Consider the following 12,241-nt stretch of genomic DNA (forward strand, 5'->3'; position numbering starts at 1 on the left):
AGTGGGACCTAGGCGTCTGTTGTTTAGAGATGTCCTGGGTGATTTTCCCGTGCAGCCTGGGTTTTAGAAGCACATGTGTGGAGCATTGGTTCATGAAGACAACTCTTCATGGATGGCGTGTTCATGGACTCACTTGCTAAGACTTCACTTTCTAAGGTTGCTAATGCCAATCAGTTTCCCCTTCTAAGGTGGATGGAAAACGGAGCTTGAAGTTTTCATTTTTGTGTCTTCTAATGACACAAAAGAGGCCAAAATTAGCCAGGGTCTGTGGGTGTGGTTTATGCCCTGTTTGTGATAGTGAACACTGAAAGGAATCCCAGCCCAGGCCGAGCCAGGAAGCAGGATGCCTCCTTCATAAGAAAGATGCTGAAGAATGTAAAAAATGCACAGAAGGTATTCATTGGCCTTCAGGAGTCAGTATTGGTTGCCTCTCTTTCCTTCCCTCCTCCCACCTTGCAGGTGACTGACATTTGTAGCTGTGTTTTGCAGTGATTCTGGACGTGGGAGCAGCCTCTTAGATAGAACCATTGCTGACAGACGACAGCTTAACACAATTACTTTGCCAGACTTCAGCGATCCCGAGACAGGTGAGAATAAAAAGCCAGAGGGGACGAAATGGTGTCATGGAGAATGTGGGGGCCTGGGACCGAGTGACATGGGATGAGACTGATCGGGTTGGGGTTGGAAAAATTTCTCGCACAAATAGTTTAAACACTCAATCGAGGTGCATTTCTCCAGTGTCTTTCTCAAGTGTTTCTTCACAGTGGGGACAGTCATATGATTTGCCCAGCCCAATGCTTTCTTTGAAATCTATTTCCCCCTTTGCTCTTGGAACTTAAAATTTGAAACTAAAGTGAGGTGGTTTCTGTCCCCATCAGGTGTCCCCTCTGCTTCCCTGTGTCTCCCTCTCTCTTTGGGTTTCAGACCTTGCTGAAAGCAAGGTTCACTTTCTAATCAGTTGCACATATAAACACACAAACACCCAGCACAAGACCCCGTAGGGTGGCAGGTGGGTTCCACTGTCCCCATGTGGAGGCCCAAGGCACTTCCTGCCTATGAGCAAATCTGCACACCTCGTTGTGTGTGTGTTCCACATTTGCCTAAGTACAGGGGAGTGAGTCCACCTGCGTAGACCCCACAGCGGTGACACAGGTGAAGTGTCCCTTACCCGAAATGCCTGGGACCAGAAGTGTGTTGGGTTTGGGAATATTTGCATAAACATAATGAGATATCCTGGGATCGGACCCAAGTCTAAACACAAAGTCCATTTCTGTTTCATATACACCTATACGCAGAGCCTAATTTTAGGCAATTTTATACAATAGTTTAAAGAATTTTGTTCATGAGACAAAGTTTTGACTGCATTTTGACTGCGGCCCATCACATGAAGTCAGGTGTGGAATTTTCTACTTGTGCCGTATCAACACTCAGAAACGTCTCGCTTTTAGAGCATTTCAGACTTTGGATTTTCAGATTAGGGATGCTCAACCCATACCAACGATTCAGTGGTAATCTAGGTGACTCGACAGGCCCACAGAACATATAAATTCGCTCTTCTTTGAGCCTCAAAAATCATTCTGGAGCATCATTTGGTGCTCCTGTTCCTTCCCCACCCACAGGGGACCGGGTACGGCTTAATCTCTATCTGGCTCTGCCTGGTCTTTTATGGGCTGGCTGCATGAAAGGGACCACGAGGTTATTTTCTTGTCCTTGTGCCACATCCCAGCTCCTGCCAGAACCTTTCAAAAGAAAGCCCGAAAGCAGCTCTGAGTCTTGCACTGCCAGGCTTGTCCCCTGGAAAAACCTGTCCAGGTGGGCTGAGAGGGATAGGGCCTTTGAGAGCCAGATGTGATGCTCAAGCCAGGCCCACCCCCCGCCACAGCTGCCTTGCAGACTGCATTTCTGCCCTAGGCTCCCTTCTACCAAATTTAAATTCAGCTTGAGAAATCAGATCCAAAGGTCCTGCGGCTCCTGGATCAAAAGATTTTTGGGTGCTGGAAGCGGCACAAATCGTAAATTGGTGCAGTTTAATCTGGCTTGCAGCCGCTGCTTAAAATGTGGACTGAGCCATGGAGAAACTCACCCCCTGGAGTGGCCTGACCACTCTCTGGACAGGTCAGCAGTCATTGGTGGGCTTAGACTGCACACCAGGCCGAGACCCTGGCTGGAATAGCACAGCAGAGTTCTGTCTCATCCCAGCTCCTGCCGAGGGACCTGTCTAGGCCCCGTCATTGTAGGAAAGAGGTCAGGCTGTCAGGACTAGCCACTGCAAGGTGAGGCTCAGACATGGGGAAGAAGAGGAAGTGAAACTCACTATAGCACCAGCAGCAATTTCGGCTGATTTAAAACAGCTGCTGTGGCTACCCAGTGCTGTCTCCCCTCTTTTCTCCCTCCTAAGTATCCTGTGAGAACAGCCACACTAAATTCAGACCCTGTTTCCTTCCAGCTGGCCTGGACCTTAATTTCCCCGGAGGTCCCAAGACTTTAATGCCACATCACATTGAGAACAGATAGTGTCAGAAAATAAATGAGGTCCTTGTTATTCATTCTTCCCGTTACCCCCTGGGACATTTTCCCTAGAGTGCTTGAGAGTCTCCCTCTTCAGATTCAGCTTTCTCAAATGCCACGGTGTTTAGGGAAGATGTGCCTGTGTGACACAGTCTGGGGTGTCACTGCCCTGGGTTGGGCCTGGCCCCCGGGTCTTCCTCCTCCCCCTCTGCTTGGTGGTACTGATGCAGCCAGTCTCTCGGCTGGGCCACCATTCACTTCCGGAGAGCCTAGGTGTTTGGAGTCAGGACCGCGGGCTCCTATGCCCTTCCTCAACAACAGGGGGGAGGCCACAGCCTCCCAGGCACTGCCACAGACGGTTTCATTGTTGAGTCGTCCATGAGAGTCCCTCTGAGACTCCTGCCACCAGCCCTACACCACCCCCAACCCAACCAGGCAGCTGCAAAATAATGATTCGCACGCCAACAATTTAACCAAGAGACCAGGGAATCAGAAAAACGGAAGGCCATTTTAGGAGGCCTTATCATATTTGTAAATGAGAGTAAAACATTCTGAAATGGCAGTGAGCATCAAAGAAACTTACACATTGGGAAGGCTTGCTTAAAAATGGGGAAAAATGCCTCCACCTTGATTAATAAAGCCCAGTTGCATATGGTTCAGCTCATGGTGCAGTCACAAAAGGGGCAGATGCTCTCATTCACACACCTGTGTGGAGAGCCCACCTGGTGAACCACCCACAGATTGTTTATTTCCTTCACCTTGATTTGACTTGAAGAGGAAATACATTTACATAATTCAAAAGCTAAAAACTAATTCACAAGGTGCTGTAGAGAAGTTTGGCTTCCATCCCTGCCCATCCATCTTATTTGTTCCTAAAAATAACTGTATTTATTAGCTTTTTGTTTACCCTTCCAGTATTTTTTCATGCAAACAAGCATATATATAATTTCCTCTGCCCCTTTACAGAAACGACCAGACACTATATATGCTTTTGAGCACCTGCCATTTTGTACTTCACAGCGTATCTGAAGATGCCTCCATATCCATCTGTGGAGAATTTCCTTATTCTTTTTTACAGCCATATAGTATTCCATGACACATGGATTTTACATTCTGGATTCTTATCCATCCAGCACGACCACAGTCATTTTTCCTCCCTTTGCCTTTGAACAGTTTTCAGTTCATGTGCTAAAAGAGCCTGGCTAATTTTGAATGTCCACTGCAGCACTGCTCGTCTAGAAAAGCAACTGGGCTATAGAGGCAAAGAGAAAAGGAACTTATCCGAGGTCAGAATGGTTCCCAGTGAAACAGAAGTGACCCTGGGATGAAATGTGGCCTGGGAGAACCCAGCCCTGGCGGGTGGCAGCTTATCAGCGCCATGCCCAACAACTGCTTTTCTAAATCCCCTTTAAAGGGCACAGGCGTCCGACACAAGCAGAGCCCTGCAGTGTTAGCATCCGTGAGGGTGCACAGCCACAGCCACAGTGAACTTCCACTGTCGAGATCCTGCCAACCCTGGGGCACAGGCCCAGGATCACCCGCTGTGCAGGCAGATTCCTTCGTGAGGCCCCAAGTCCTCTTGGATCTGTTTTGTTTTGTTTTCCCCCAGAACTAAATTTATTTTCTTTTTCTGTTTTTTAAGTTCTATTATGGAAAAATTTCTAATATGCCAGAACAGAGATACTAATATTCCCATTACCCACCAGTTGAGTTTTAGCAATCAGCATGCTCGTTTGATCTCTCTATCCTGTCCCACACTTGCTTTTCCTGGAGTATTTTAAGGCAAGTCCCTAATATCCTATTTTGCCTGTTAAAATTTCAGGATATATGTGTAACTGATAAGAGCTTAAAAATATATAACTACAATACTATTATTATATATCCTGGGTCCTTGTACAGTGCAGCCTCAGTGTTCATGATTTTGGAAGTGGTTGGTTAACTGGAATACGGTTTCCTACCTCTGAAATTGTCCATATGCAGAGCTGTGGAATAACATGAGGAGTCACCCACGTCCATAAGCTTTGAACTGGCCAAGTCCACTGTAGCTAATAGAGTGGAATTTTGTTTCATTAAACAGACGTGTCAAACCAAAATAGCCCCCCTTACAGAACATGACTTCCCCTTAGGTATCACCTTGGGCATCCCTTCCTCCTGCCTCAGCCATCTCATAGGTCCCAGCCAGTGAAAGAGGACTCAAATAGAGTGACAGTCTTTACTTTGAAGCTCTGAGTCATTGTCTTTTCTTTGGAATAAGTTGGTAGTTCCTTAAATAGAGAATGAAAAAAAAATATTTTATTCCTTTGCCTTTAAAACAGGATGTAGGGTAAAGGGATTTATCTTTAATAATTGGTAGATATCAACAAATACCTATGCAAAGCAAAATAAGTCTTTTAACTTGAAAGTTTGATCCACTTTGTTTGGGAAAATTTCTAATTGCAGCTGCGGTGGTCTCCCCATTGCCATGTGTTCCTCCAGCTGTAAGACATGAAGGCAGCCGTACTGGCTTTTTTCCCCAAAGTGCCCAACCAGCACACCCAACCATAGACCACCCCGGAAAGCTTAGCACCCCCTTGTCATAATGCTGGGACCGTGACATAGTGTTGCACCTCAGTACTCTGCACCTTGGAAAACCTTATTTTCAAGTAAACTGTATATAAGTGCTTCTCATAAAAAACAAATCTATGTAAAGTCAAGTCCTAACCCTTTCCAATTGAAAAGCAAATTGTTTCCTCTAGAATGTTCTGGATATCGTAGGCTAAAGATGTATTATTTTCAGCAGATCACACTGCTGAATCTGTGCCCAGGTAAATTTTGAGTTATTTTCATTCCGTGGTGGTGTTGTGGACCAACTAAATAACCAGTGGAAAAACAAATTTGTTTTCTTCGAAAAGCACTTGTATTCTATTGTCAAGTAGAGGAATGATTGTGTATTACATGACCTCATTTTCTTTGCAGCTTATGTGAGTATATTAAAAGCGAGTTTATTTTTTTCTTTGTGTTTCTAAAGTTTTTTTTTTGCCTTCACCCTTTTTTTCTCTTTCACTTTTTTAGTGTCAGATTCCTCCTCCTCCTCCTCTCCTCTTTCAAGAACCGAATCTCCTCTCCACCTGTTTGTGTCTTCTCATCTTCATTCTCCCAAACCCGATACCTTTGTGTGGCCCCCTGCAGCTCATTCATTCAGTGACGCAGGTCCCCGCCGGGAACCCTCTCTCTGTAAACATGGTTTTTCCTTTCTTGTGAGACCTACTTCATTTGCCTGTTTTACCTTCTGATAATCTTCCTAACTGATAAGCTGGAGAGGAAACTTCATCAGACTTGTCAGAGAGAAATCTTGCTCACTTGAAAATCCAAAAGCCGCTTGGGGCGGAAGGAAACCTGAGACTGCAGGCATTGGAGCCCATGTTCCAACCTCCTCTTTGCAAAGTAAAGGAAACCTTCTCGGCAGGACAGATAGAGGTTTTTCTAGAATATTGCCTCTAATTCTTGGGTCCTTCCATGCTTTCCTGGAGTTGATATACATGCATAAAAATTAATCCTATTAAAAGGCAAATTACGACAGTTTGTGCAAAAACTCCTGTTTTCAATTTAGAAATGAATTCAACCAGTGTATAATCGTCAAGGCCGTATTCTACAGATCAGGGCCACAGCCCTTTCAGTATGTGGGTCTCAAACTTTACCATGCATTAGAACCACACAGAAAGCCTGTAAAGCAGCGGATCCCCTGGTCCCCACCCCCAACTTTGTATTCACTAGGCCTGAGGTGGGGCCTGGGAATCTGGATTTATAAATTGCTCCCCTATGTTTCCAATGCCAGTGGGTTTTAGACCACATTTTGAGAAACAGTGCTGTAAACCGTTTTCCATTTGCAGTGAAGGAAAATGTAGGGTTTGTGTCGTGAAACTATGCAGAGAAATTGAATAGTATTTTAGTCTAATCTCGCTTTTAAATAACACAGAAATTTTGAAAGTCAGCTTTAGGGAGTTCCAGAACCTGTCCATGAACAGCAACAAGAAAGATCCCTGTGTGAAAATGAACACTGGTTGGTAAAACCCTTAAATAGGACCTAAATGTGAATCTGACCCGGGGAGCCCATCCTTGTTTTCTTTTGCTCATTTATTTAATGTTCATTGCCAGCACTGCCAGAAAATTTAATCTCTATATCTATGATTTATAAGGGATCATCTTTGTTCCAAATGCCCAGTTATATGCTGAACAAAAGCTCTTAAGGGGAACTGCTGCCAGAAAGAACCACTTTCTCTAATGTGCACATCTTTTGGATGGCTCACCCGCTGTGTTCAGCTCTCACACACACAAAGCCAGGGCAGAAATTAGCTTACCATTCAAAATAAACCATCCACGCCGAGAAACCCACTGACCGTACTTATCTGCATATTAAGTGTTCTGAACTTTGCTTTAATGGCAATCCCAGTTGTATGAAATGGAAGATGAAGATACTGTGTAAACACCGTGTATGCTGTTTTTAATGCATTTCTTAAAATAGACATTTTCTCTTAATACAATGCCTACTGGCAATTGCCAACTTCGATTTTTCTAGAAAAATTCTTTACATTGACTTTTGATGAGTTTATTGTCTGAAAATGGGATCTTCCCATTCTAGAATAACATGGTATGTTCCCACTGCCCTGTCCACTCTTTTCTGCACAACAGACCCACCTGCCTGTATTTTTCATGTTGCATCTTGGGAGCCCTGTGATCCTGTAAGCCTTTGAAGATTGCAGTCCCAGCTCTTCAGGGGAGGCACTTTATGTCTGATTAATCAGTGACTTTCTGGGGTGATGAGCACCCACTGGGCTTTCTGCTGAATGGAGTATGTCCCGGGCAGTGCTCAGTTGTTTATTCTTAATAAGCTGAAGTCATCTTTCCATCCTCAGGGAGTGTCTAGCCAGTAACCAGGTGTTTCAACTAAGACTGAAGTTCTCGAGAATCCACCCCCTCCCATAGAGTCAGCATTTAGTTAAAGAGGGGGAAAACATACTGACAAATGTAAAACTTCTTAATTAAAATTGTAATGATTTTAAGTCCCAACTTTTCCATTAGGACAAGCAGATAGTCAAGACTTGAAGTTGTATGAATTTCTCCCTCCAACCCTTTGACTTCATAGAATGGAAAATTAGCCCAACCCTACAAACCACTGGAATCATGATTAGGGTTAATGTGTGGAAAGACCCAAAACCTGCTTGTTTGATTATTTTTCACTTCCCTTTGGAATTTCCTGCTCTGGAAACAAAATACATTGCACGAATTGGTCAGCTTTCATGTGCTGGGTGGACATTTCAATGGATAGGGGAATGCCCTGTTGGCCTTTCTTTGGTTTAAAAAAAAAAATGTTAGTGGAAAAATGTGTGCACACTTGAATGGAAATATGATCCTAGACAGCCAGACTTAAAGTTGGAAGGTTATTAGAACTCTGTTCGCTTTTTTAGCCTTAATTTTGATTTTTCAAATGTTTTGTTTCTTGGTTTTAATTTTTGGTTTGATCTGTTGTTCCAAGGCAACTCTCCAGAAGCATACTTTCATGGTTTTCCTTCCCTTTTTTCAGTTAGTAAGTAGTTTACCAATCTATTAATCCTTCCAAGGGCCTCCAGAATCACACTCCCCCCACCACGGAATGTGCATTGTGGTTGTTGAGTGCTGAGAATGCTCAGATGACGTGGACATCCCTCTGCCACCTGCCTGCCCACTCTGCCACCTGGAGCCCATCCCTCCTGAGATCCTAATGCATTCAGCACAGCTTGGGTTTATATATGAGGAGGCAGTATTGATCTGAGAAGGACTACAAAAGAAGGCATTGCAGGGAAAAAGGCCAACTCTGGGTGTTCAGTGGGTGGATGAGAAGCACTCCTGGCACTGATTGGAAGCATGAGATGCCCCGCCTTTCCAAGGCAGGTGGCCAGTAAATTTTAGGTAGAGGGAACCAGTTGGATCTTGAAATTTCTGTAACTAATCCAACCATTATTGTTGCATAGGAGAGCAATTCTAACTGTTAATTTTTCTAAAAATAAGCAGACATCATAATACTTAAAACTGTATCTACCAAAATTTAAAGGAATTGCTTAATTCCCTGGATGTAGGATCAGTGCTTTTTTTTTTTCTTTTTGAGACAAGATCTCACTCAGTAGATCAGGCTGGAGTGCAATGACACGATTACAGCTCACTGAAGCCTGGAACCCCAGGGCTCAAGCGAGCCTCCCACCTTGGCCTCTTGAGCAGCTGGGACACCAGGCACACGCCATCACACCCAGCTAATTTTTGAATTTTTAGCAGAGAGGAGGCCTCACTGTGTTGCCCAGGCTGGTTTCCAATTCCTGGGCTCAAGCGATCCTCCCACCTCGCCTCCCAAAATGCTGGGATTACAGGCGTGAGCCATCACGCCCAGCCTAACAGTGCTTTTGGCGGTGTTTAAGTCATTGGTGAATTGTCACATCTGCCAAAGGATGTTTCTTAGACCACTGATTCTCTTTGGTCAAATATATTTGGACGATAGTCCATCTCCTGCCTAGTGCTTCGTAGTTCTGAGAAGTCCCACACTTTGACCCAGTGTTCCCAAACTAATGTAATCATTTTTTCCACCCTAGGAAATCAGTGTTCCATGGATTGCATTTGGGGAAATGCTGGTGGATATGGGGATCCAGTGCATTTGAATGACCTGAGCCTTTAGCTTATGGCAAATGCTGCCACTCACCCTTAAGAGCTGATTCCACCCTCTGAAATCCAGCTCAGCCTAGATGTGCCTTTATTTCTGGCCTAAAAACAGTCTATAATAGAAAAGAGGTATTTGTTGGTGCTGTCATCACACATTAGGTGCTTCATAAAAGAGATTTCCCTGCCAGGTTCCTTTCACCATCAAGGGCCAGCTCTGGAGTCACCCGGCAACTCACCGCATCACCCTGGGCCTCATTTCCTCGTCTGTAAAAATGTAAATTCCATAGTTATTCTATGTACACCGCCCTTATGATTTGGCAGCCATGGATCCTGGTTTTAAGGGTGAGTCAGGTGCCTTCCCCCTGAGTCACACCCTGGGCAGCTAGGACCAGAAGAGTGGAGGTGGCTGAGCAGGATTGGAATGAACCAGCAGGGCTCTCTGCACGCTGCTCATCACTTCTTAGAGGACCCTGGGCGCTCCCCTGCAGGTGCCCTAGCAATTGTTTTTTTGGAGAAAAATCTGTGCTGATGTTTTATTCCCCTCTCCGAGAACGTGCTAAAATCAAGATTACCGACTTGAGTTCATGGCTGCATTTTTCCTATCACTGATTCTAGTGTAGTTGCTGCTCTCTTTAGCAGTAATTCACCGGGAGAAGAGAGTAGACACGTTAATGAAGAACATACCTCTAAAATAAAATAGGAGTGAGGAACGAATTCAAGAGAGTAGCGATGTTTTTCTCCTTCCATCATGACTAGCATTTTATTGAGCTGCATTTTCTAACTCTCAAGAATGTATATCATGATCAGGAAGTGACTAGTCAATTAGGTGGTTTTAGTCTCTGTTCCTGCTTAATAGAATAAAGTAGCTTTGAAAGAAATCTATGTATATATGGGAACATCATTCTGTGATGACTGTACCATTTTTGAGGGGTGGTAATTTTTTAAATTCAGCTCTAATATAGAACCTTTTTTTGCTATTTTAATTAAACTAAAATTAATTTAATATAATTTTCCTTAATTAGTTCTGTAGTATCTTTCTTTAAACAAGATTGAGTGGAATGATAGGAGACTGACAAGCCAACAGTAAGTGGCACTCAGGTAGAAGTTGGGGAGTGTGTCCAGCATTAGAATATCATCCCAACCTGGGAGGCTTTCCCCAGGACGCTGGCAGTCAGGCACTTGGAGGCTCAGAGAGCCTTCCCCAGGCAGAAGGCACTTCCACCCCGAGACACAGCCTCATGAATATGCATCGGGGAGGGTTCAGGTGGAGATGGAAGCATCTGCCCAATGTAGTCCTCCAGAAGGTACTGTCTCTAGCGTGGAGCCACCGGCAGCGGCTCGCTCTGACAGCTGGCACCTTCCTGCATGCGTGTGAACGGCTTCCCTCCATGCTTTCTGTGTGTCCACCTGGCCCTGCCAGCACCCGCCAGCAGCATGCTGCGCTAGCCCCGCATGCCCACCGGTGACGACATGTCCCCGGCCCTCCCTGCCTTACTGGGGTCCTTCCCTGGAAAGAGCTTTCCCCTCTCAGGACAAGACACGTGCTGTCAGGTTTAAACGGTGCTTGATATTCTGTTAAAGTCAGTGGGAAACTGATCCCATCTTGGGGCTATGAGTCTTAATCCTTTTTTCACTTGGTGAAAAACGGAAGTGTCTACTAGAATGGTGACCAAGGTGATTTATCAGAGGAACCCACAGCAGGAGCCCTCATGGTTGGTGGGACTGGGTGGGCAGCGCCCCCCCTCCCCCGCTGTCACACTGGGGGACACAAGGTGTGAGGGCAGCTCCCAGGGAAGCAGCAGATGGAGAGGAGAGCTGTGACAGCACGGTGCAAGGAGCCACCACCTGGAGTCGCCTCCTCAGAAAGCAGGACTACCCTACAGCAAAGATGGGAATTGTCCTAACTCCCAGGCACCAGGGAGATGAGGGGACAGCAGTTATGTTTTTTAAAAGGTATGGAGAAATATGCCTGCTTTGAGGGCCGAAGTGAGAGTGGACACTTATGCCTCTTCCTCTCCCTTCAAGAAATAAGAGACAGCCATCACTAGCTCCTCCGCCTCCTCCCGTCCTCAGCCCCCAGGACATTCTGGTTCTTCAAGCACAGGTGACACACAGAGACAGAAGGGCACAGAGCTGCCAGCAGTCTGCAGTGTTGGACTGATTTATTTCCAAGCCCTATCTTGAGAAACAGAATTTTTTTTTTCCTGTTAAGAAATGAAAATTCTAAAGCAAAGCTAGCTCACAGAATGCTGAGTCATTCAGATTGCTGCTTAATATTCAGGTTCTTTAAGAGATGGCACTTCTGCCTTTTCCTATTATTTTAATTGTGAATAAGTTGACAGAGAATTTGGAATCATTTCAGGGTCAAGGGAAAACAGGTACAGCAGAAATTCATTAGCAGCAGGTGATTTCTGCATGCCCACGACTGCAGTGGCTCAGCTACATGTCAGAAAAATGTGGGGAGGGCAGGTGTCTGCTGCTGCAGCATTAGGCAGAAAGAATGTGGGTGCCAAACAGAGATGGGGCTTGGGGTGCGGCCACGTGCCATCGTTCTCCCACGTTCACACTCATGAGGCATGGAGTGAGTTCTCCAGGGCTGGGAAGCAAGGAGCTGCCCCAAATCCTGCCAGCCTCATGTGAGGTGGTCGGCTGACATCTTTTGGTAGAGGGTGTTGTTCACACGTCATGTAATGTGGCTGTCCATTGTTCCTGGCACTGGAATGCTCGCCAAGTCACCGGGTGGGCAGGATTCCATCTGAGATCCAGCTCATCTTCTATGTGCTGTGAGGGGAGAGGGAAGGCGAGGGATCCTTCAGACTGTAGCCACTTAACTGAGGCCACCAGATAGTTAGAAGGAGAGCTGGAATATAATATATCCTATTTATTCGGCAACACTTGCGTGTGACAAATACAGGGATATGAAGCATAACTAAGCCACTTAATTTATCAGTTATGTTTTTTCCTTTTTTTTTTTTTTTTTGTTTGAGACAGACTCTCGCTCTGTCACCCAGGCTGGAGTGCAATGGTGCCATCTCAGCTCACTGCAACCTCTGCCTCCTAGGTTCAAGCG

At 45.4% G+C, this 12,241-nt stretch overlaps 1 protein-coding gene across 3 annotated transcripts in view; it reads left to right on the plus strand.

The window, feature by feature from the left end:
* The window catches only part of TTC7B (tetratricopeptide repeat domain 7B), a 276,135-nt gene that overhangs the window by 205,079 nt on the left and 58,815 nt on the right, over positions 1 to 12,241 (plus strand). For 2 of the 3 annotated variants that reach the window (XM_030802487.1, XM_030802485.1), the window contains exons 17-18: positions 490 to 587; positions 8,021 to 8,071. In XM_030802487.1, coding sequence (XP_030658347.1) covers positions 490 to 587; positions 8,021 to 8,071 — 149 coding nt within the window. The remainder of the gene's footprint in view (positions 1 to 489; positions 588 to 8,020; positions 8,072 to 12,241) is intronic. The other variant, XM_030802486.1, reaches the window with a different exon arrangement.

The sequence above is a fragment of the Nomascus leucogenys genome, chromosome 22a (genome assembly GCF_006542625.1).
Source record: "Nomascus leucogenys isolate Asia chromosome 22a, Asia_NLE_v1, whole genome shotgun sequence".
Classification (NCBI taxonomy): Eukaryota; Metazoa; Chordata; class Mammalia; order Primates; family Hylobatidae; genus Nomascus; species Nomascus leucogenys.